The sequence below is a fragment of the Corvus moneduloides genome, chromosome 5 (assembly GCF_009650955.1).
Source record: "Corvus moneduloides isolate bCorMon1 chromosome 5, bCorMon1.pri, whole genome shotgun sequence".
Classification (NCBI taxonomy): domain Eukaryota; kingdom Metazoa; phylum Chordata; class Aves; order Passeriformes; family Corvidae; genus Corvus; species Corvus moneduloides.
The window spans coordinates 52,913,142-52,939,176 of record NC_045480.1 but is presented as its reverse complement, the minus strand read 5'-3'; the positions used below and the strand labels follow the sequence as shown (position 1 = coordinate 52,939,176).

General features: G+C 41.6%; 1 protein-coding gene across 6 annotated transcripts in view; it reads left to right on the top strand.

Moving 5' to 3' along the window:
• Positions 1-25,493, top strand: part of LOC116443948 (melanopsin-like) — a 52,475-nt gene extending 26,982 nt beyond the window's left edge. For 4 of the 6 annotated variants that reach the window (XM_032108886.1, XM_032108885.1, XM_032108889.1 and 1 more), the window contains 9 exons: positions 3,396-3,538; positions 5,253-5,386; positions 6,853-7,089; positions 7,521-7,692; positions 9,558-9,713; positions 10,791-10,898; positions 16,106-16,280; positions 18,505-18,654; positions 21,964-25,493. In XM_032108886.1, coding sequence (XP_031964777.1) covers positions 3,396-3,538; positions 5,253-5,386; positions 6,853-7,089; positions 7,521-7,692; positions 9,558-9,713; positions 10,791-10,898; positions 16,106-16,280; positions 18,505-18,654; positions 21,964-22,350 — 1,662 coding nt within the window. In that variant the 3' untranslated portion in view covers positions 22,351-25,493. Of the gene's footprint in view, positions 1-3,395; positions 3,539-5,252; positions 5,387-6,852; positions 7,090-7,520; positions 7,693-9,557; positions 9,714-10,790; positions 10,899-16,105; positions 16,281-18,504; positions 18,655-21,740 lie in introns of all 6 variants that reach the window. The other 2 variants (XM_032108887.1, XM_032108891.1) reach the window with 2 other exon arrangements.
• Positions 25,494-26,035: the final 542 nt, after the last annotated feature.

The following is a 26,035-nucleotide window of genomic DNA, read 5'->3' as shown; positions in this document are numbered from 1 at the left end:
AAAATCTGTGCTTTACTAAGTCTAAAAGGCAGGACCTTCCCCATAGTACAAACTAATCTTTTGCTGATTTGTGGCAGCTGTCATTGACCATACCTCGTTTTTGTCCTAGGACAGGCTAATACAGGCAAAGCAAAGTAAGACTCATCAGTGTCTATAGTGAATGCAACCTGCTGTACATAGCTGCCCTCCTGCTTACCAAGTTATCTGGAAAAACTTGCAATAGTTATTTGAGTTTTCTTGGCTTAGAAACACTCATAGCAACTTGGAATATTCTCCTATAATTTAATTTTATTCTTATTTGCTGTGAGAAACTAAGAGTAAAAAAAAAAAAAGTGTGGAGTATTAACAGCTTCTGAGAAGATCTGCAAAATCCAGCTTCTCCTTAAAGCTCATCACTAAGCTTATAATTTCTTTTTCCTATTTCTAGCCCTCATCTTTATACAATAAAACATTTACATTGGGAAGCATTTAGATTTTTAGTTAAAATTGCTAAAAGCCCAACTTCTCACAGTTGACACTGTAGAAAAAAGAGAAAAGCCTAAATTTAATAAAAATCCTAAAACCTTGATGATAGTGCTACTTGTCTCCAGCTGGATGTTATGTTGTACGGAGAATGAGTCTGCATTAGAAAAGCAGCATTTGTTCACCAGAGTAGATTTTAAGTTCTCAGCCTTAAGAGTATTTAAATCTTTAAATTTAAAAGTTTTCCATTGTGAAAATATGCTAAATTGGTGAAATACATTATGTGAGTAAAATGAGGTATACATTCTCCTTGATTAGCCCACAGCTATTTGTACTGGTTTAGCCTGTTTTATTCAGAAAATTTCCACCAGTTTAATGAAATTATTTTTCTTATCCAAGTTGAGGTTTTCTGTTGAAATATATATATATACACACATACATAGATATAAACATTTTCTTCTCAGATTCAAATGACAGTGTTATAAATGGCTTTTGGTCTTTGTCAGCTTGCCCCATCTCATACAGCTTGGATGCCTGCCACATCCTGCTCTCTCAGGGTAACACCAGCAGAGAGAATGAGTAGCTGTCTTTCCATTCAGATCTGAGAGTTATCGAACTGCTGTTAACATTGCAGCAGAAGCGGCCATGGCATTTCATGGACTCCCCTGGAGGCAAGATCCAAAGCCTGTGTAATCTAAACATCCCTCACTTTAGCTTCTCACTGAGATTGAAGACTCTGTGTAATCCCTGGTATTTATTGCCTTCCAGATTGCACTCTGTAGGCATCAATAGTTTCTATTTCATCTAGTATTGCCAGCAAACTGTAAGCTGAGTTTACAGATATGTCATGTGAGACATTTTTCAGCTTTTGACACAGATGACCACCTGCAAACAAGCAAATGAGGCCAAAATGTCCAAGTCAGCTTCTCTTCAGCAGAGAGATAAGGTGAGACACCTTTGGGTGTGAAATTCATAGTCCATTTCTCAAATGAATTTCTGCAACAGTGAATTCCCATATGTTGAAGTAAAGCGTAATTCATATGACAGGCAACTACTACTTGCCCTGAGTTACATTTATATAATAGTGCTCTATAAAATAAACCTCTAGGCAGGGGCAAATCCTTGGCATGCCTAACAGATAAGCTGGAAAGGAAGAAAAAAATGAACCCTTTTCCTTTCTCCCCAGTTCAGCTTCTTTGGTATGCATTGTCAGAAATGTGGCAGGGTTATGATTCAGTGCACACACTGCTAAGGTTATTGGGTTTGAGAGAGGAGGAAAGGAGTTTAATATGGTCAATTGGCATGCTCAGGCAGCCCTGCTCTGAGAGCATGGTGCTGGTTCTGCCTGATGCCACCAAACAGTCACGACTGCTTTCTTTGCTGGGCCACCTCTCCATGCTCTGCCTGCTCTTACACTACATCTCACACCTTTCTCAAGGGTAAATGCTACAAACAGTGACATTTTTTATTGCTGCCTAAGCACTGGAAATAAGTGTCACAGCCCACTGGTGCAACCAGCACCAGCAGATGCTTTCTTCCATGTCTTCCTACTTTTACAGTGATGTGATCTCTGGTGAAGCGCCATAGTGGCAGTAGCCATCCTGTCAAGGGTAGAGTCTGTCAGATGACTGAGAAGGCTTGAAAGCACCTTCCTGCTTTGAAGCCATAGCTTTTTACTACATCACTTCAGTCTGGGGCAGTTTGCTGTGAGCATTTCCACCGCAGACCCGTTGCACACTCAGGGTGTGCAATGCGCTTCACCAGGCTCTCCCTATTGCCAAGTGCAGCCTCCTTGGGGAGTGCCCCAGCGGTGTCGCAGAGTTGGGGGATAATGCCCACAGCTGGGACTGTTGTACAGGAAGGGAGCTGTACTCTGTGCACTTCATAGATGAGTGAGGAATACAAGGCAGAAAGGAGAAGCAGCAATATGGGAGATTAGGAGCTAGCAACAGGAAAGAAAGGGTGTGCTCATCATTTTAAAAATGGCTGCTTAAATACTACCAGTGGTTATCATCACACAGTTATCATAGTAACCTGTTCTGTCACTCAGCTGCTCTCCCACGGGCCAAAATCAGTCCTATCCCACACTCCACATGTTGCTGAGCTGTGCAGTGGAGAAAGGGGATGAAGTGAAGCAGGTACCCAGCTGTGACAAGGTGCCATAACTTCGACTCAGGTCTCCAGGTCTGATTGTGAGACTTAGCTGCCTGTGAATTGGTAAATAAGAATTTCCATGAGGCAATTTGGACTCTTCTCGTTGCTAATGCTAATGTGAGCTAATGTGTAGCCAGTGATAAATCTGAATTTGATTTAAAAAAAAAAAAATACAGAGGGAGCCTATTCATGTGCTGAAGATCCAGGGCAGGGAGAAAGGTGTCAAGACTATTTAATGTATGTTTTCTTATGCAGGCAGTGTTACTGCTGTTGTTATACCTCTCATCTCCTCTCTTTTGCATGGGGAATTCCCAGGTTTTGTACACTGTAAGTTAGTGGATAGTGAACCTGGGGAGATGCAGGGGATTTAATGTGTGTAAGTGTGGGATTCGATATCATTGCTCCTAATAAAACCAAAACGTGACAGGTTATTTGTTGCCGTCAGTCTGTGTTGTCAGCCAGCTCTGTGCCCCAAAGTGCAGCAGTTACCCAGAGTGAGTTTCATGCTCAAGCTTCTTTGCCTTTTTCACATCATCATCATAACTTCCTTAGTTGTCATTTCCAGTCTGCTTTCTCTGTTGCTCTTTTCTTAAGAGAAATGTCTGCTGTCAAAATTATGAAAGTTATTTGAGGGAAGCTTGATTACGGGGGACATGAAAAGAACTCTGAGGTGTGTATTTGATTTGCACAAGCCACGGAAGCGAATACAAACAGGCTGAGCATGTGTTCCCCGAACTAAGGGCCCCAAATGCTTTCCTTTTCCTCTGTTTTCCATTCAGGCTCTGAACATGAGTACCCAGCCACACACTGTGACCAAGGAAGAGATCCCTGGCCATGTTCTTTACACCGTAGGAACGTGTGTGCTTATTATTGGCTCCATTGGCATCATAGGAAACCTCCTAGTTCTCTACGCATTTTACAGGTACAAAAATTCCTTTTGTGGTTAATCTGAGTGGCCTTGAGTTTCACCTGTGCCTGTGTGTGGATTTCTGCATTGCTTTCCTCTTGGATTAAATCTAATGGCAGCAACGTGGGGGGAAAGAGGGGAGAAGGCCATACACCTGCAGACACGAGTCCATGTGCATCATTGACAACCTCAGTGCAAATTCTTCATGTTTTAAGGAATCAAATAAAATGAGAAAATAATACCTTGTTCTATAAACAATTTCCAGTTGAAAGTTTAAAGTATGGTTTAATACTTCTAATGATAGAAACCACAGTCTTGCAGCTGCAGACTTCTTCACTTACCCTGTAGCAATTGCAGAAATACTTGACAAACACTGACACTCTTCCCAGAAGCCCAGATGTCCTGAAAGGACCAAGAAGGCAATATGCTACATGAAATGAGCTCATGCCAGCAGTGTATTTCCTGCTTCAGGCAGACCGTAGGATTTGCATCAGTTTGTGTGCTCTCTTGGCAGAGCAATAGACAGCCAAAGCTACTGCAGCCGGAGTATGCAAAAACCTCTTGGAAAAAAAAAAGTATCTGCCCTCTGTCCCACACTGTGAGGCTGGTTTTCAAAACCCTCCTCATTCACTACTTGCTGTCATTATGCATAGTGATGCAGCGGGGCCTTACAATGCTAGAGACACAAGTGTTAGTTTCCTGTTCTTAAATGTTTAAGACAAATAAATTCGTTATTTTGAATAACTGGCTTCTAATATGATTTAGAGAAATTGAATTCCCTGTAACTGTAGGTACCTTCATGATTTTTTTTAAATGCAGCACAAGCTCTGCATTTGTCTTGAAATGTCTGTGGTTTAGCTGGTGTAATAAAAGCATTTAAATTGCCAAAGTAGGAAAATCTGCACAGGCAGATGAGCACCTGGGAAGATGTGAAGTCTGTACTCTCTCTCACCCTGTTTTTCCAGGCAGTTATGAGACCCAAAAATTTGTTAGAATTGCAGCAGCCTGAGATGGCTTTCTCACTTTCTTTTTCAGTATTTGTTTATCAGCAGGAGGAAAGAAAATCATGTTAGCTGCAAATAGTGATATTGCAAGGCACATCAGAAAGGCCTTGTTGTTTTCCTTGGATAAGCTTTGCTTGCAGACTTCTGCTGCTTTCACGCTCCTTGTGGCATTTAATGTTGCCTGTTCATCTGCAACTGAGAGCTTTCATTCTCTTTTATGAGATGTATATAAGCAAAAGCACTTCTTCCAAATCTCTTTGTATGCTCTGCTTGTGCTGTAGCACTTTGCAAAGGGTCATTTAGTTAGTGGTGTGTCAACTACTTCAGGTCAACTTCAACAAAACACCTCAGGTCAGCAGTTTTTAAAGTATCACCAGAAGCAGATCCTTTGGCGCTGTAGTTTTCTTCAGATCTTCCACATGTGCAATGCAAGACACAATCAATATTACAGCACTCCTAGGGAACTGCTCTTCTGAACAAATCTATGTTTATCAAGACAGCTGAAACTCTCCTTAGCTAGAAGAGGAAATAATCCATTTTATTGCTCCTGTTCTTTTCAATTATTTTGAAATGACTACAGCTGACTGACTGGTGATTAGCAATTGATTCACTGTGAGTAACCATTGATTCCAATCTGGACAGTATTTGTTTATGCTAGTAAACAAAGTTATAAAGTAACTTTCTACTTTGTCTTTTTAAAATTATGTATTTCTCCTGTTTTTAAGCAACAAGAAGCTGAGGACTCCCCAAAACTACTTTATAATGAATTTAGCTGTGAGTGACTTCCTGATGTCGGCTTCTCAGGCACCCATGTGCTTTGTCAACAGCTTGCACAGAGAATGGATACTTGGAGACATAGGTACTTTCCAACACTAATTCCTCCCTCGCCAGCTTTACACTGCCTGCAGCCTGTTTTAGCCACAACAGCCTTGGCTTGTGCCACGGATAGAGCAGCACAAATCTCTGGAGTCACATCCCCATCAGTGACATGTCACCTGTTTTGTATTACAGCTGTGATTCTTTTATCTTACATATTTTGGAAAGGAAGGAGTCAACATCCACATGTAATCACGTTACCCTTTAGCTTCTGAGGCAGATGTTATTGCTGAAAATGGGTAGAAAAGTTTTAGTAAGTTGTAAATAGTTTTTTCTGTATCATTTTGAGGGCTAGTTATTACTTTTATTTAAAATGTATGTTGATATCCATTCTTGCATGCTTCTAGGAATCTCCTATTTAATTAAGATATTTAAATAACAATAGTCATTTAAGGAGTCAGCAAATTTAAGCTTCTTTCTTTCCAACTACAAGAAAGAAAAAGTGATCCATGCTGAAATTATAGCTGAAATGTGGGTGGAGCAAGGACCTCAGAAGGCTCAATGCTCTGTTTGGTGCTTCTCATCACATCGTGGATTAAAGCTTGCACCCGCTAGTGGCTGTACAATGGTGGAGCAAGCCCAGAGATCATGTACTGTTCAGCAGCACAGAAGGGACGCTTCTCTAGTTTGAAGATATGTTTAGTCTTGCTCATCCCCTTAGATAAAATCAGTGCAAATTATCATGCTGTCACAAATGAAGCATTTGATTTGGGTTGAGTGGGATTTGGTCCTTAGTTGCAGGGTGCTTGTAAAGACTTTAGAACTCTGCTTTAAGGTTGAATCTGGTGTTTTTGCTGCCTGTCATTCCTAGTGGGCCCTTTTTTATAACCACATGGGGCAATGCAAGATTTCAAAGAATGGATGATCTTTCCACACAGGTTTCCCCATTAAATTCAGTGTAACTTTACAAGTTTCCATCTGGTAGTGCAGTGCCTGAATGCCGAGGGGGTTAAAAAGTCTGTTTCATGTAAAAAAAGTCAGTTCTTTCAAAATGTACTGCCATTAGATATAGGAGTTGGAGCTGTGTTTTACAGCTGGTCTCTTAGTCACCAAATTTAAACAACTTTACATTTTTAAACCACATAAACCAAAGTCATTTTTTGAGCCCCCCATCTATCATTAACAGACAGATGTCTGCTGCAGCATGTTAAGATCAATATATTGGGCAACAGTCCAGGAAAACATAACTTTAATTAGATTGAATTTTCTTTGAGGCAGTTTTCCATTGACAAAAGGTTCCCAGCTGCAGCCTGCAGTGAAGTAGGACTTGTTTAAATACATGTATTTGTATTTTATTTATATTTGTGTTTTTCTAATAAAAATTTAATAACTATGAAAATGTGAGGCTAAGAAAATGCTTCTATTGAGAAAGAAGTCCTGAGCCAGGAAAAAAAATTAGGAGATTTATTATGATGGGCTCTGAGAGCAAACATGCCTCTTTCTTTTCAGGAAAACCCCTGACACTGCCATTTTCTTCTTCAGGCTGTAACTTGTATGCTTTCTGCGGGGCTCTCTTCGGGATCACCTCGATGATGACTCTGCTGGCTATCTCTGTTGACCGCTACCTGGTGATCACCAAGCCCCTGCAGTCCATCCAGTGGACTTCCAAGAGACGCACCGTGCAGATCATCGCCGTCGTGTGGCTCTACTCACTGGGATGGAGCGTGGCTCCGCTCCTCGGCTGGAGTATGTTGGCTGCTCTCCCTCTCCTAGCATTCCCTATGTGCTCTGTTTAGTCTTGCTTGGAGTGTAAAAAAATGAGTTTTCTTATCAGTTCTTGGATGGGTGCCCAGCCACCACCTGATGGTTTGTTGTCGTAGCACTCATCTGCACCTAGGGCACTGCAGAAACCCTCTGCCCCCCACACTCAGGAGGGGTTCAAGCAGATCAATCTGCAGATGGAGTATTAGGTGTGTACCTGAGAGTTCTGCAGTCAGGATCTCCTCTCCACGTGGGCACTCACTTCTCAGACTGCATATATAAGGTATAATTTGGCTGGCACAGCTCTTGAAGACCATGGATACAGGACAGGGTTTATTTTAAGGGCTTAGTGGTTGGATTAGCAACTGTGCTAAATTTGGGTGTATGTGTGAATAATGCATTCATGTACTCCATAGGTTCCTATGTGCCTGAGGGCTTGATGATATCCTGTACGTGGGACTATGTCACCTACTCCCCTGCAAACAGAAGTTACACCATGATTTTATGCTGCTGCGTGTTTTTTATTCCCCTGGTAATAATATTCCATTGCTATTTATCCATGTTCCTGGCCATAAGGCGTACTGGCAGGTAAGCAATGTAGCTGAAAGAAGTACGTATCTCTTTTCTTGTAGTAGAAGGTGTTCTCAATTTTTTCAGCTGCAGAAACATCTGAATCAAAAATTAGTCTGTATTGAAATTGGGATGTTAATGATCTGTAGTGGCAGATCATTAACAGTAGTAACAGGAGAAATATTTTTTGCCAATTTAAAACTGGAATGGATGTATGAATTTCAGAGTAGAAAAAGAAGTCTCTGGAGGTTCTAATCTTATTCCACTGTAGTAATGAATAGTACATCAGATAATCAGATTGAGCTATTTGTATTTCAGATTTGCACTACAAGAAACAAGATCCTTGTGTATTCCAGCAGTTTTCAGCCTCAAGGGATAATAAAAAACATGTAGCAATGGGGGAATCATCTGCTTTTGAGCAGTTCTGTAAACATAACAGTCCTCATATTTTTTGACGGTTTTATTTAGGGCAGGCATCCCAAAAAACATCTTGCTTCACTCAAGCATCACAACTACATGCACAATATCTGGCTATGCTTACTCAGACTTTTTCCCCAAAATTTTTTTGGTCTATGTTTGACAGGAAAAATCAGCAGGGTGTTAGATCTGTAGAGTGACATCATTCTATCAGTTATTTTTCTGCTAATGAGCACATGGCTTATCTTTGGTCTGATACAACTCCAGCTGGTGCTGTGAGTCCTTCCTGCTGCTCAACTGTATCATCCATTCTGATGGTTTTTCTCTGCTCTGTCTGCAGGCACTTGTTGAAATCATTTGGCTTCATAAGGCTAAATTCCACTTTATAAGCACATTTATATATGCCTGAAATAAAGTTCTTTCTGAACTCTTATTTTTTGCCCTTTGCCTTGTTTTTTACTGTGCTTTGTGTAGTATACTTGATACCAAGTGAAGGAGTAAAGAATGCATCCTTAAAATAATGGTGTCTTGTACACCCGTGAAGCACAGTGGACACAAGATTTTTCTATGCCTTTTGCAAGGCCAGGCTGGATGGAACTTTGAGCAGCCTGGTCTAGTTGAAGGTGTCCCTGGTCATGGCAGGGGTGTTGGAACTAAATAATCTTTAAGGTTTCTTCCAGCCCAAGCCATTCTATGATTCCGTGATTCTAGTCTATATTTACAGTGCACCAGCAGGGAGTTTGTTACCCTGCTGGCTGGTAATTAATGTCTTCAGCCTGAAATTATCTCCATTTAACAACACTGATATGTAAAAACTGTTATTTTCTATATTAAAGTATAGAAAATACCTGACCATATAAAACTTTTTTAAATTAAATGCGGGGTGTTTGGTGTGAGAAGAGAATTTGATGTTTTGTGACAAAAATATTAGGACTGCCTGTTGTACCTCCCACTGAAAATACTCTTTAATAAATAAATCTGCAGTTAAGTAAAAATGTCCTTGCAAGTGTTTGGGACAAGTTCCTCAAAGCTGTCAGGGTACTCCAGCATGAGTTACCTCATGAATTAGAAGTTCTGCAAGCTGTTCCTCCCTTGAAAAGGAAAAGACATAAGACTCGATTTTTCCATCCAGCTGTGCCTTTGCTTGCTCCACCTCTAAGAGCAACAAAGCTCAAGAGATACCAGTTTCTGTATCTTTGCAACCTGAAGCCCTCCTTTGTGCTAAGGATGAGGACACAGTCCTGTAGTCCCAGGGGTTCTGGCTCAGTCTCACAGGCAAACACAACACTTGCAACCATTTTATTACGTTAATGCCTTCTAGAGTTTTTAAATATCAGAGGACAAAAGAAGAGTTAGAGCAGGGAAATATGAAATTGACTTCATTTTTCATATTGGTGAGAACATATTAGAGATGTTGCTTTTTCATTGCCCTGCTGAAATATCTGTATTTCTTTTCCCCTTCACAGAGATGTTCAAAAGCTGGGATCCTGCAGCCGGAAATCCTACCTCTCTCAGTCCATGAAGAATGAGTGGAAGCTGGCAAAAATTGCTTTTGTGGTCATCATTGTGTTTGTCTTGTCCTGGTCTCCTTATGCTTGTGTCACCTTGATTGCCTGGGCAGGGTAAGTGGAAAAGTAATCCAAACAGCAGGGGTTTTGTAAATAGGATTAGTACTGTCACCCACATGAGGCAGAGCTCCTTTTTGAATGGGTCTTAAATAATTATTACATTAGAGGTGATATTTCATTCTTCACTGGATCCTTGTGAATAAAGCCAGAAAAGGGATTATTTGTCTATGCATTTTAGAATGCATTATGACTTTTTAATTTTAATTTTTGGTACACAATGTTTTCTCTTCCACATGGTGCTTTTTTTGCATAAATTGGAGGAGTTACCTCTTTTATCTCCTAATACCTGTTGTCTTGAGAAGCTTCCTCCATACATTGTTGTCTCCTCCACCCATTCTCCGCTCCCAAGGGACCTGGTGTCTTGTCAATGCATGTTCTACTTTTCAAGGCCAGGTTGGATGGGGCTTTGAGCTAGCTCATCTAGTGAAAGATGTCCTTGCCCATGGCAGAGAGGTTGGGATAGATGATCTTTAAAGGTATCCTTCAACCCAAACCATTCTATGATACCATGATATTAACTGTGCTTATCCTGCACTGACATTGATCGCACCTGAGTGACTGTGGGAGGTTAAAGTCAAAAGGGAAATATTGGTTTTAAACCATTTCCAGTCCTCTCTTCCTTCTACCGTGTTTGGAACTGAGTCACTGACACACGTTATCGTGCAGCACAGATGCTGCTGCTGAAAGATTTTTAGCTTTGATTCTGTTTTCTTTTCTGTCACCATTCACTTTTCCCAGATGGCCACAATGGGGGTTCTTTTGTCGGGGTTTTGGGGGCTTTTTTTTATCTATTGTAGAAACAGGGAAGGTGATTCTTTGTGTTCCTAGTCATCCTAAAATTACTTGCTGCATGTCTTTGATCTTCTCTAAATGAATGAAACCAAGTACATGCTGTCAAATTCAAGCCTTTCATCTGAGCAAAGAAATCACTTGAATGAGTCAACTTTTCAGGGGTATTTATTACAAAAAGATAACAGCATAAAACCAGTTAAAAGGAGTAATATGTTTTAGTAATATAGTATCCATGTAATCCATGGCATCGCTGTGTGAAATGTTTTTGCTTTGTTTTAGTCGAGGCAACAGCCTAACACCATATTCCAAATCTGTGCCAGCAGTTATTGCCAAAGCTTCTGCAATCTACAACCCCATCATATATGCAATAATTCACCCAAGATACAGGTATAGTAAATATATAGGTATGTGTATAACTGTACATGCAAATGTGGATCTTTAATCCTCTCCCTCAGAGCCCTGCTCTGCCCTGTGGAGCTGCACAACACTGCGACTGACAGGAGGAGGAGGTGATGCTCAGGGACATCTTCCATCATATCAGGGACAGCCACTACAGACCACTCTCCAGATAAAAGGTCCCAACCAGCGAGGCTCAAAAAATCACATCATCACCAATATAAGGAGCTATATATGCATGTGTTCAAGGTTTGGTTTTCTGAAGCATTTTTTTCACCAAAAATTTTGAAACACTGGCAGCGAAAGATACTTTATTATATAAAGGGGATATACTTGTAACAGAACTCCTATTCAGCATACCTGTAGGATTGTTTTCAAGTCTTTCAAAGTGTAGCTACCACAAAGTGATGCTTAATCGGAAGTTCTGAGAAAACACAGGTAGGTGTGAGAAATGTATAAATACCACTAGATGGCAGGGTTAGTCGTTGGTAGGAGGCTTGTTCCGCCCAATTACTGGAAAAGCTGGTAAGTTCCGTTGCCTGGCAACTAGGACCTGGGAGCTGGAAACTGTGTTCCTCGGTTTGGATGTCTGATGCATGGCACTATGGTTGTAAGAAAAGTGAAGGTTTCTCAGAATGCTGGTCAAAATACACCCAAAAAGCGTGAAAACATAGAATCATAGAATGGTTTAGTTGGGAGGGGACCTTAAGTATCATCTAATTCCTGTTGGAACCCTGGGAACCCCCTGCCATGGGCAGGGACACCTTCCACAAGACCAGGTTGCTCAAAACCCCATCCAACCCGGCCTTGATCACTTCCAGGGATGGGATATCCACAGCTTTTTGGGCAACTTCTTCAGTGCCTCACCAGCATCACAGTAAATTTCTTCCTATTATCTAATCTAAACCTTCCCTCTTTAAAGCTATTCCCCCTTGTCCTATCCCTACATGCCCTTGTGAAAAGTACTTCTTCAGCTTTCCTGTAGCTGTCATTCAGGTACTGGAATGTGCTGTAAGATCTACCCAGAGCCTTCCCTTCTCCTGGCTGAACAGCCCAACTCTCTCAGCCTGTCTGCAGAGGAGAGGTGCTCCAGCCCTTTGGTTATCTTCATGACCTCCTCTGGACTTGGTGCTACAGGTCCATGTCCTTCCTGTGCTGGGACCCCAGGCTGGCTGCAGCACTGCAGGTGGGGTCTCACCAGAGCAGAGCAGAGGGGCAGAATCCCCTCCCTCCCCTGCTGCCCAAACTGCTTTGGATGCAGGACATGATTGGCTTTCTGGGCTGTGAATGCCCATTGCTGGGTCATGTCCACCCTCTCATCCACCAGTACCCCTGAGTCTTTCTCCTCAGGGCTGCTCTACATCCATTCTCTGCCCATCCTGTGTTTGTGTTTTGGATTGCCCTGACCCACTCGCAGCACCTTGCCCTTGGCCTTGTTGAACTTCCTGAGGTTCCCGTGGGCCCACCCCTCCAGCCTGTCCAGGTCCCTCTGGACACCATCCCTTCCCTCCAGCATGTCAACCACACCACACAGGTTGGTGTCATCAGCAAGCTTGCTGAGGGTGCTCCCCACCCCACTGTCCATCACCAACAGTGATGTTAAACAGGGCTGGTCCCAACACCGACCCCTGAGGTCACCAATTGTCACTGGGCTCCACCTGGACACTGAGCCATTGACCACAACTCTTTGAGTTTCAGTGTGACCACCCAGCTGATTCCTTATCCGCCATGTGGTTCATCTGTCACATCCATGCTTCTCCATTTTAGAGATGTATTTTGTCTGAAAATGTCTGCTATCGTAACTAACACCTTTTCACATCGTCCAAAAACCATCTGAGTCTTTTGAAGTCTGCAGAGCATTTTAGAGTAGGAGAATGCCCAGTTTCTGATGGGTTGCAGAAGTTCAATGGGAAGTTTTCACAGCTGGCTGACGTGTTTAGGACCCATAATTTGTTTCTGAACCAAAGTTATGGTGCTCAGTTTATTATTTTTCCAAGGAACAGGTTGCTCAGAGAAGCTGTGGATGCTTCCCTGGAAGTGTTCAAGGCCAGGCTGGATACGGCTTTGAGCAATCTGGTCTAGTGGAAGGTGTCCCTGCCCATGGCATCAGGCTTGGGCTAGATGGTCTTTAAGATTCCTTCAAGGTCCCTTCCAAACCACACCATCCTACGGCTCTGTGACAGAGAACTGCTTCAGTTAGTCTTTTTCCTATCAGCATTGGTTTTTTAAGGCTGTTAGGAAAAGGGCTGGAGTCCACAACAAGATTTCAGACATTATCTTAATAAGTATCTTGTTTTATCTTGTTTTATTTTTTTCCCTGCTTTCTAACTTGTATTTCTAGACATATCAACAAGAGAAGTTTTTATGGACTTGTTGTGAAGACATTTCATACACTTGGGAGCCATCCAGTCAGGAAAAGAAGTAATGTTGGGTCCCTTGTGATGAATCAAGAATGCAGTTTCAAAACTGGAAAAAACCCTATAGTACACCAATAAGTCAGTTGGCAAAAATATGTTGGCAGGACCAGTTTGGCTTAAACAGTGAATAATGAATATATATGTTAAGATTATTGTTTCTGGATAACTTCCAAATCTTCTAATTATTCACATCATGCCTTGAGAGTAATTTATCCAAGCACAGATAAATGGGCCAGTCTGTTTAGGCCAAAGGGTTAAGGGTTTGAGCAGGGGATAATTTGTCATTTTATATTGGAACTACTGAACCAAATAACATCTAAGTTGTTTTCCAAATCTTTCTACAAAGAGGCATCTAGAAATCAGGATCTAAAGAGTTCAAATCGGGCTCAAACCAGTAATGTACCACTAGCAAAGCAAGATGGTTTTTTGCACAGAGATTTCCTGACACTGCATCTTAACATCCCAACAAAACCAAGCCTTTTCGGGGGGTTTCCTTACCTTAAACAACAGAGAAAAGAACCCTACATTATAGTGATTGTAACTGAAATTGTAACAGTGACCTTTGTGCTAGCACTTGGCTTCTAAGAACTGGTGTGAGAGTTTGCTATAGCCCTCCTCATCCACCCATCCCCCTGCCCACCCATTCCCCACCAGTGTAAAGGAGAAAAATACCTCTCCCTAATAGGTCTCACAGGAAGTAACGAATGTAAGTGAGGAATGTACTCAAAGTTTTAATTCATGAAATAGTCTTTTGTGGGGAAGAAAGCTTCCACATCTTTAACAACTTGTATGTTGTCTCTGTGTTCCACAATAACACATTGCTGTGTTAGAGTTATTGCAGAAACTCCCTTACATTTTGGAAGTTTTAGGTTTTGTAATCATTCTTTCATAGCAAACAGGAAATTCTGCAGCTCCGTGTTTCCAACTGGCTCCCAAGCAAAGCAGAATTACACAAAAATTATTGGTTCAAAACTCCTACATCATAAATAATGAATAATCATAAATAACTTTGAGTTGCAGTATTTTCTCAAAAAGTTGCTTGCAATTACTACGTATTTTACTTTAGGTGACTCTTTTATTTCAGATTATAAAAATATCATTAAATAAGTACCTCAGTTTATGCCTATTTTGTATTCCACCCATACAGTATTAAAACTCTCTTCAAAATCTGTACTTTCATCCCAACCACCAAAATGTCCTTCAATAGTCCTCCCAAATATTAGTAAAATAGAAACTCTGGTCCCTTGAGGCATTCAGAAATGTTCATATGTTTTCCTTGAAAATTCACCATCAGACACTTATTTCCTGAATCTCCAGCATTAGGAGACCTCTGCACCAAATCCTACATAATAAATGGGATGGTGTGTTTTACACTAACTTGAAGTTGTCAGATGGAAGTAGTTCAGCTTCTCAGCTGGGGAAAAAACTGGCAGCTGCTTTTCAGCACCAGACTGAGGTCTTCAATCTGAAAGGAAGTTGATGGAGGTTTGACATTTTCTCGTGTCCTGTAAACCCTTTTTCAGGACTTACTTTGTGCACAACATTAACCATCTTTTTTTACCCTGCATCATGTGAGAAGCCTTCTGCCCCAAGCAGCTCGGTGGGCCCTGCCAGGTCACCAACAGGCATCTTGGCAGGATCAGGAATGATGGTGCAGGCAGCTATTTTCAGTACCCATCTCCAGAGTAGACACAGAGCTGCTGTTCACTTGCCTTTGAAATTAGAGAGGAAAGAGAAGCAGAAGTATTCTGAGAGTGCTGATGATGCCAAATATTGAGGTTTGGTGGTGGTGGGTTTCTTTTTTTGATTACAAGTGAGTGACCACATTTCATGCTCCCAGAATCATGTCTCTGAAATTTTAACATGTGTGATCTTTTGTGAGAATAGAAATGATGATTTTAAATACACTGGTTATTCAACAAACCTGGTAGCTATAGATGCAAAAGATTTTACAATATTCCTCTGTTTGGCTTGCATCTCAGTGTAAAGTCAATGTCCTGACATCCTCCAGCGATCTGTAGTCCCCTGCATCTGTTCCTTGCCTTGCTGCTGCCTCACTTCTTGACTTGCTAATTTAGTTTTGTGCTGCTATTAGCTTCATCTCTTGGGCTGAAATAATGGGTTGGGAGGTGCTGGGGAGGTGCTACACCCAGTGAAGCATTCTGACTAGCATTACCCTGCAAGGAGCAAGGCCAGCTGGCATTGTACAGGGGAGGCTCTTGGACATTTCTGCTCCATGCAGGGCCAGGGTTGGGGTCAGAAGAAACAGACTCACACAACCATAACTGAGATTATTATTTAATGAATAAGGCAGATTTGGTCTAGACCAATACGAGTTTACAGTAGCTGGCGTGACACAAATAAGTAACAACATCTGATTCTTCTGGCCCTCTTCCCTTTTTTCCACTCATTCTGTGTCTTTGCACAGTGAAGACTTTTGTACCAACTAGCCTGAATTTTTTCTGGGTTAACATTTTAAATAAATCAGAAGCAATCATGCTCTTCAAGATATTTTCAATTCTTTTCGCTTACCTATGCAGCTCCTCTGTATGTGTTTTTACACAAGGCCTTGGAAGGACCTGTTATTTTCTTTTCAGCCTGTTGAGTAGTTTGCACCAGCTATATCATGCTGTTTGCATGTAATCTGTAAGACCCCCTTCATCAAAACAGAAGCTGTGTTGAGCTGATGGAAAGAGACAGTATTTTCACCACATGAATTTCAAAGCTGTGTCTTCAGTGTGACAGGTTTGGCTTTTTCTTCCTTCTCACATTTTCCTTCAGAAAAACCATCCACAAAGCTGTTCCCTGCTTGAGGTTCCTGATACGAATATCAAAGAATGACCTCCTGAGGGGATCCATGAATGAGTCATCATTCAGGACCTCTCTTTCCAGCCACCACTCTCTTGCTGGCAGGACCAAGAGCACTTGTGTTTCCTCCGTTTCTACTGGAGAAGCTGTAAGTCTTTTCTTGTTTCCATGAAAGAAAGTGAGTATAACATTTCTCAGACTCTAAATAAGCAACTCCATGAATACATATTCAAAATTAGAGAGCAGAAAAGGGAAGGAGGAGAGTGTAGCTAAAATTTTCGGGTCATGTGAGGTCATTTCTGCAAAGCTGAAAGTTCATGCGTGATCAGAAAAAGCATTCAGGCCAGCATATCTGTGTGGTTCTGATGCCTGCTGGGACCAAGGATGTTCAGGTTAAGTCTTTAATGTGAACTAAAAAGAGCCATTGTCAGACACTCCCTGTGTCACCAACTACTGGTTGTGATTAGGTATCTCACCGGGCTGGAGGACAAGAAAACAATCTTCCATCCAAAGTTTTATAATGTATCCAAAAGCTGTCTTATTGCTTTAAAATAAGTCCATTTTCTGTAGGATGGGAAAATTTTGATTTCTTTACCTGGATTTTAACCATTAGGAGTGAAAGGCTCCTGCCCCTAGAGCATGGTGGGGTGTTTTGTAAGAATATACCCCACATGTCAGTAAGGCTGGCGACTGAGTGGGAGAGAAACAAAAGAATCCCTTGAGACTCTTCACAGCCTCTCTCAGTCACAAGAAGCTGGCCTTGCCTGCAGAGGTGCTGGGAAGGTGGCTCTGGGGGGGGTGGCAGCCACGGCAGGGTCTGGGCTGGGGCTGGCCCTCCTGGGGACCTGTGCTGCTCCCCTTCAGTTCAGGCATCAAAAGCCTCCCAGAGCAACAGCTTCTGCCGGTAACGTGTCACAAAAGTATAAATCCTACATGCAACTTTTACACCTTTGGGTATAAAACCTAAATTTTCTCCCCATTATTCCTTTGTTTGATGCTGAATGAAGTAATTTCATCATCCATCCTGATCCAAGAAGCTTTCTGTTCTTCACTGTTGGTCACTACTTGGTTTTGGTTTGTTCATGTTAGCAGGTTATTGTGTGTGTTTCGATGCCAGTGCTGCTTAAATAGGCAAGATAATGAGGGTAAGAGCTTCAGCTTTTGGCACAGCTTTGGTTTAGGGGTCTCAGTTAAAACCCCTGCTGTTAGCAGTGCACAGCACTCTGCTGTGCTGAGTTGATGCAGCCAAAGGTAATTGTCCTTGGGGCAACTTGCAGCTCAGTGCAGCTGTACAGGTTTTAGCTGGAACATCAGCTGCTGAAATAAAAGCTAAGCTCAACAACTTTGGCACGACACAGGACTGAGTGAAGTTTTGGAATGCTCCAGTAAAACATTGATGGGCAAGAAATGACACCAGGAACACTGTAAAAGATGCAGCTGTAGCCACCAATGCTTTCCTCTGTGTGTTGTGTACATGTTAGTGTAGGGAACAAACATTTGTGAGTCATATCAAGGAACATTTCATTCAAGGAGTTTCATTCAACAAGTGTGGAGAAATAAACAGGTGGCCACACAGATGTATGAGCAAGGTGATGCAGGGGAATTATGCACTTATTATCTTGCCACTTGTGTGGAGCCTTGTCTGTCTGCCCGTCTGTCCTCTGTCTATCCATATCTAAAAGCTAGTGCTGGAGTGGAATGATCTCATCATTGATAACATAGAAGTCACCACAAAGTAAGGGATGACAAATGGCCTCTGCCCAAGCCTCTAAATGGAACAGCACTTTTGGAATGTCCCATTCATGCTTCATTACTCACATGCTCTTAGAAAACTGGAGCAGAGCCCACCCATTGTCTCCCATGGTAATGATGGTTTGTAGAATCAGCAAGCTCATGCAGATTGAGAAGCCCTGGGTGTTCTGGATATTCTGCTGGGATGTATGCAAACTAGGTTTTGGATCTGTCCATGTCCATTGTTTTGTATCAGCTGGTGGTCACACAGAATGCTGCAAGACATATTAAACAGATAGATTGTACTTGCTCCCATCTTTAGAATTCAGATGCTTTGCAGGTATAAGTATAGCATAAGCAATGAGATATAAAAGAGTGAAAAACATCCTGGTGAAAAATGATTAAACAATTTTTCATTACTTCCAAGTTGTTGGTTTTTTTTTTCTGGTCAGCCAAATAGTCCAGGGTAAGTGAGAAGATTGAAAATAAAGCCTCTCCCCAGGGGAGTTTTGAGTGTGAGACCTGTGTTAGAACAGCTTTAGTTTTCTGTGAATGTGCATGGGTTTTACTAGAGTTTGAGAACTTCCAAGAATTTGAAAAAAGATGCAACTGGCTGAAATCTTTCTTCAATTTGTGATTAGACCTGGAGCAATGTAGAGCTTGACCCTGTAGAGCCAGATCATGAGAAACTGAAGCCTCGACGAAGTCACTCTTTCTCCACAAGTCTGAGACAAGACAAGAGAGACCTGCTCCCAAAGACCTGCAGCTGTGATGAAGCCTTTGCAGAAAAGGTATGGAAAAAAGTCTCAGCTGAGGACTCTCTGTTTTAGTGCTAATCTTGCTGCAGTACATCATCTCTGGAATGATAATTCAGCCTTTATGCCCATCTATTTCATCTGTAGACTGTATTAATACTAGTTCCAACATTGTCTCCCTCCTTGCTGTTATTTCTTTTCTTTCTTTCTTTTTTTTTTTTTTTGTGTGTGTGTGTGTGTGTGACAAACGAGAGTGCCTGTAATGCCTAATCAATTTTTTTCACTGATATTCACCTGTAGCTCTGAAGCTCATTAAGGTATAGTCATTAGCATCAAATGTAAGAAGATTAGTTCTTTGCCTCTTTGTCTGTTTATCTACCCCAGCTTTGGTTCCTTCCATCATGGCCCCTGTGTTCATACTGTGGCAGTCTCCTTTTACAGTAAAGTCAAGTCTGTAAAACAGAGTTTGACATGATAGAAGCCACCCTTTCCCTTCTTTTCAGTGTACATTAAAATGTTTTATTTTTGTTGAGGGGGAAGACGAGAAAGAAACTCCCATTTCTCCCTAAGGGTAGGAGAGTCTGGCAACTGCCACCCTTCCCTCACTGAAAGAGGAGACGGTGAGTACTCAGCGCATCTTCTGTGGATGCATCACCCCCATTGCCCAAACCACTGAGGTTTGGCATCCTGCTGTTGAGGAGCACCCCATTCCCTGATGGGGGCAGAAGGTCACCCACGAGTCAGCGTCTGCCAGATTGTAACACCAGTTTCCAAACGAGTACTTGTAAGGGTGGCACAGTGACAGGCACACACCAGTGCTGCCTTTTCAGGAAAAGACAGACACAGCTTACAGTCCCCTGTCTGTGGCTGGACTGAGTAGCACCCCTTTTTTTGATGGAGGCACCCTTTCATGGGGTTATTCTAGCGCATGTGGACAAACACCCACACCTTGGGCAGCTAAAGCATCTGCTTCTGTCCCCTGTTCTCCCTTCCAGATCTGATGGTAATTGTCTAGAGACAGCATAGTTTAAAGCAGGAACTGCTCTGAAGATTTCCAGTAACCCAATGACCTGGCTCCTGCATGCCTCTGTCCTGTCTTCTTTCATGTGTGCCATTAAGATCAAGTCCTGAGAAACCTTGTTCTCTTCCTGTAACTGTTGTGAACAGTATTGATGGAAAAACAGCGACTCCAAATGTGGTGTCAGGCAACATGTGCTCAAATGTACCACTCAGTTTTGCTGCCTTCTGTCAGCAGCCAAGTGTGTCCAAGGTTGTAGGCAAGTGGCAAAGGCAGGATATTGTCTCCGGGTTCTGGAGAATCACTGGCTTTTTGTCTCACAGGACAGGAAAAGGGAAGTAAATCTCAGGTGGTCTCCATAAACTGTTCAGTAATAAAATAAATATTTCTGTATCTGGAATTTAGCAACTGTGTAGCCCACAAGAAGGCTCACGTGCTATTACTTTGCATTTGAAAGACATCTCTTGAATTACTTTGATAAATAACCCTTAAACAGAGTATCTTCATGCTGAGACTTTCAGTGGCGTTCACTGAGATATGGGGAGTTTATTTACATTGGATGTTCAAAGCCTCATTTGCTTTTCTTACTATTTTCAGCAGAGATTCCTGTGTGGTGTGAAGGTCCTTCTTGTGTCCATTGCAGCTAAATGCTAAATTCATATTATCAGAATAAATATTTATTTGTCAGCTCAGTTAGAATATTTCAGAATGAGACCACCCATTTATCCTCAAAAAAAAAATTTCCCCAACAAACCCTAAAGAACCACCAATGCATTTTTTTAGTATTTATTTTAAGGTTTTAATAGCATCACTGGATTGTCTATGACTGAATTCCAATTAGAGCACTTCTAAAAACACTCAGTTCTGGAAAAGCCAGTCAGTGTCCCAGGCTTAGTACTTTCCAAAGCATAAAAATGCATACGATTGTGCTGCCACAAAGACATGATGCAGCCCCATGACTTACTTCAGTTAGTTAGGATAGTAACAAACTTGATGTAAACTGACACCTGGAACTTAACATGGCAGTGAAGAGGCTTCTCTGGAGGTATTAAAATGTAGGTTTGGATACTTGATTTCAAAGGGGAGAGGTCAAATATCCTCTCTGCATCCAGGTTTTTTTTCAAGGGAATTACCCGACATGAAAACTATTAAAAAACTTGTAAGTGGGTGTTGTGCCCACCAAGCCGCATCCAAAAGAAACCTATCCTTCTGTTGCAGTCAAAACAGCACTTGAAACAGGGAGGAGTGGTTTTGGAGTTGGGTTTTTCATTCTATTATTATCTTTGATATGGAAGAATGGACTTTTCTTCTCTGCCACACTGATTTAAACCACTTTTTTTTAGCACACTGTTCTTCCCTCCACTTGGTAGGTAGAGCAGCTGGAGAAATCATTACCAATAGGGACCCATGAATGATTCCTGCTTGTGGAGTAGAATTACACAAAACGATGGGAATTCACTTAGTAATGAAGTAAAAACTGCACTTTACTTTAAATGTTGTCTTTCCCTAGAAAGGAGGGACTTCCAGCTTATCTCTATATCTGACACAGTGATTTTATCGCCTTCATTGTAATTTTTTAAAGGAAGCCAAAACTGATCACTTGTGCCTTCCCTTGCCAGTAAACAGACACTTTCAAAGCTTACTTAATTTACTCTGAATTTGCATACCGTGCACAAGACTTATGGAAAGAATACAGAGGACTTGCCATCAGAGCCAAGTGAGAAATCAGAATTCTCTCAAAACAGGCAGATAAGAAATTGTTAAATTTCTTTTTAATTGATAAGAAAGTGAATATTTATTGCTTCTTTCTTGGAGGAAGCACTTTCCTGTGTGTGAATGCAAGGCCACTGACTTCCCCGAGGTAGGACTAGCAGCCATTTGGGGAGAGACAGAGATTGTCACAAGGTTGACAAAACTTCAGGAAAATAAAGTGTACTTGAGTCTTATCTGACATCTCTTCCACAAGAAGAGACAGAAATGCAATTATCTAGTACCCTGATACCCTGAGATGTGTTAAAAATGGAGTACTACCATTATTTAATGATAAGTCAGATACAGGAATGAGCTTTTGTTTTCTTCTTCTTTTTTTTTTTTTTCTTTTCAGTCTCTGCTGATATTTGAGTACATCTTCTTTTGCTTCATTTAACATTCTGCTTTCCAAGCAGTACATGTTAGCACATCATGATTTTCCCTCAAGTTAATGATTCAAGTGTTTAGAAAATTGGCCTGGTGGCTCAAATACTGACCAGTGGCAATGAATATTTCAAATACAGGTTTCCACAGCAATCTGGTGTCTGACCATGCTAAAGCTTATGTCCCCACTCCAGGTTTCTCTCTCCTCCAGCTGTTTGGAGAAGGTGCTTGGGCAGCCAGTCAAACCCAGTCCCTCTGCAGCACTTGTGACCAGCTCCCTGAGAGCAACTTCTCTGCCTGTCGGGTTGAATAGCAGCAGTGTCAGCAGAGGAGACTCAAGTACATCCCACATGGCAACTCAAGGAAGTCAAGTGAATGGAGTTCTGGATTCTGTCATTAGCAATGCAGTCCCTCGCATCATCATCATTCCTACCTCAGAGACCAATCTGTTTCGGGAAGAACTGGAAGAGGAAGAGACTGAATTATTCCACTTTCATGACAAAAAGGGCAATCTGCTGGACTTGGAAGGGCTTAGCTCATCCATGGAATTCCTTGAAGCTGTTGAGAAATTTCTATCGTAAGTTTCTCAAAAGAAAACTTTCCGGTAATTATTTTCTTGGCATCTTCTCCACTTAATTATACCAAATAACTGAAGCCTTGTAGGTTAGATCATCAGATTTTTTTTGTATGTTTATATGCTAGTCACTAGGCAGCCTTCAGATTTATCTTTGTCCAAACCAGCTCAGGCGTGGAAACAGGCTTTCTTTCAGATTGTGCTGCAGGAAATGAGCAGTGGAAGATCTGGCAGCATGATCAAGTGGCATTGGTCAAGGAGGCCGCCTGATTTGTTGCCACTGGTGGGGGTGCCAGCAGAAAGGAAAATGACTGACTGAGAGCAGGGTCAGCTCCTGAATGTTTCTGCTATCTGCACATGGAACTGTGTTCCCATTTTGGCAGCTCTGTTCTGGACAGCGATGGGAAGCATCACACGACCACAGCTTCCACCAGCCCCAGCAGTAAGGCAGATGGATACATGACCTCAACTACAGTTTAATCAAATCTCAGCATTGTTTTTGTTGTGTTTTATTTTTTAAATAGGCAGCTTGCTAAACATAAAGAAAGAAACTGGTTTTTCACTGGAAAGTGACTGCTTCCAAGTGTCGCTAATCCTCTGAAGTTTAGTGGTAGAAATCTGGCTTTTACCTCAGCTTTAGCATGGTCATCTAAATGTCAAAATGCAAGGTGCTATATGCTAAAACATACACTGCCATAGAAGCATTCAGAGTACCTTCAGAGTTAAATCCTGATTAAATATGTATGCATCCTAATGAATCTGTGATTGAAAGGGTGAATGCTCGCAGCTGGCTTGACAAGTCACTGACAAAAATAAAGCCTTGGCTGCTGTATATCACTTGTCTGTTCAGAGGAGATTCTTCTCATCTCTAAAACAAACCAGCAGATGTCTTTTACAGGTCACTTACCAGAGGCCTTCAAAGTGGGTAAAACATCATCCTGGGGAGAAAAATGCACAGTACTGTGGTGTTTGTTACAGGATTTGCACTCACATCATTATCTGTGGTTACTAATTGTGCTCATTTTATCTGTGCTTCACATTATGGTTCAGGCTCACAGGACTGTCCTAGCATTTTATTCCTAACTGCATTCTTCCTTTCATCACTCATTTTCCCATTTCTCCAGGTCTACCCCTTCAGTCTCTGATTTTCAAACCTAGACAACAAGCTGAACTACATTGTTCTTCAGCTAATACCAGTATATATTAGTAGAAAGCAGGTGCTCCTCTGGATATAACAGTGCAAATATTTGGTCCAGTGAGACTAATAGTGTTCAGACATTCAACAAGAGAGTGAGAGTTTATGTTCATAGTCTCAGTTTATTTCCTTGGCTGTATCCTATACTGTGCAAGAGATCACTGAGAGAATTTCCAGGTTTTGTGTATGCACTGGCTGAACTCGGGAAGTAATTTCTCTTTGCCTGTTTTCTTGATGCAAAAACCAGATGGAAAGCATAGAAGTGTTTTTAATTACTGTTTTCATTACAAAAAAAGATAACACAAATTTTGTTTGCAGCAAGCTAGACCGGAACACCACTAAAGGACAAATTAAACCCAAAGTAGTGCAGGAGAGAGAAGAATGCTTCCAAACTTGCAGACCTAGGGCTCTGCAAGGTGCCAGCACAGCAGACCTTCAAGAGGTCTGAGACACTTGCTTTTGATACAGACTGTACAATTTTTAGAAAAAGACAAAAAAAAAAGCACTGGTGGGTTACAGAGGCAATTGCTGTGCCAGGCTGCCTAATGCAATGCTGACACTCTTAATGCTGCTGTTTTTTGAGGTGCTCTCCTGGGTAGAGACCCTCATGCTTCCTTACCATGGAAAGCAGGGAGGAAATCGGTGATGGAGCCACATCACGCATGTGGTTCCCTTTGTGTAGCCCTGGTGTGTGGTGCTGGGGGACCAAGGCTCAGCTGGGGCGGCAGCAGGCTGCTGTTCCTGCAGCCAGGCTGCCAAAGCCTGTGCCCACTGCATGCTGAGTTTTCTGATGGGTCCAGGAATCATGCCAAGGTCATCTACAATGAGCTCAGCAATTCCAAGGGCAATTCCTCCATTTGAGCACTGGCACAGTGAGCAGAGAGCGCAGGACAGCTGCCGGGGACTGGGACAGGGACGTGCTCACTTGCAGTTCCACAGTGCCAGGTTTTCATCCACTGCATAGTTTTGGCCACAATGAGTAATCAAATCTTAATTATGTATTATGCTCATGAGAAATGGGCAGGCCTAGTCCTCAGCCAAACATACTGTCCTCCCATCTTGGATTCTCGTCCTTTTTTTTTTTGCTGAACCTGCCCTATGATTTTTTTTTTTCCCTACACTATGCAGTCAGTGACCTTACTTATTCTTGCATTTTAAATCCTCAGCTGCTGTATCTCCTTTCATCTTGAGCCAGATGTTAGGAAGCAAGTGTTCTTTCAGGGCTTCCAAGCCTTAGACCTGACTTTCACTGTTGTAATTACTCCAAAACAAGAATAGAAAATGCATTTGGTGTTCCATGTTATAAAAACATGCTCTGGAGTAGATTTTGCACTCAGATTATGACAGATTTATACAGGTAAGACTGTAGGCAAGGTATTGCCATAGGTTTTGGCAGGATGAAGGAAGGAGGACCTGAAGTCATAGTCAACAAATTCCTCTGTGTCTGAAGTCTTGCATTCTACTTGTTAGCCTACAGAAAGACTCTCCAGTGATCTCTTGCATGTGTTTGGTACTGTTACTGTGCTGGTACTGTGAGCATGTCTCAGAAAATTAGCAGGCTTGAGGTATGTGCAAACAATGTTTCACTTTTATGCTGTTAGTGTCATACACTGTTAGTACCATTGCTTCAGAAGCTACTGTCAAGATCACTGCTTATTGAAACTGAAGCAGGCTAAAATTCCAAATGGGATAGTGGTAGATAAAACACGAAGTTGTACGAAATATCGGATAGACTTACTGCAGTCACTGTGAGACTTCCACAGAAACATCAGTCACAGAGTAAATGGGTCTCAAATTGACTACCACAATGCAGGAAAATTTTGCAAGTTTCTCTGTTGCCACATTAGAATAGATGGCACATAAAAATGTACACTAATTATTGTTGCTTCCTGTTTCACAAAGGAATGTATTGGTTCACTCAAATGGAATAAAAAATTCTTAGGAATTAAACTGAATTATCCATTGTTTGTTTTTCTTATTCAATCATTATTTTTGGAGCCAGGAGGAGCAATAAAAAAGTTGAGTCAAGGTTTCTGAAACCTGTGCTCTTGTCCAGTTAATAGTAAGGTACATATATATATGACTTTATTTTCAAGTCATTTAGGCTGCTCAGGTGCAAGCACTCACCTGCTTGAGTGCATAACATCTAAATTTAGAGTTCACTGACTTGGTAAAGCCTGAAGTTGCTCAGCTACTTTTGAAATACAATGACTTCAACTGGGATGTCAGGTATCAGGTGAACAAAACTGAAAAAAAATAGCCAAAGTTAATACATCAAAACTCTGACAGAAGACTTTGATTTTTGTCCTAAATCTGAATGAAAGTTAATCAGTAATTGTTTGTTTCTGCTAAAACTCTGTGTAGCACAATTATAGGATGTGTTCCAGTTTTCATGAGTAACAGAAAATCCAGACCACAAGTGTAAACATTTTCTTTTATCATGGACAACGGTATTTTTTAATAGTTAAATCAATGGTTAGATAAAGTTTTCAAATAA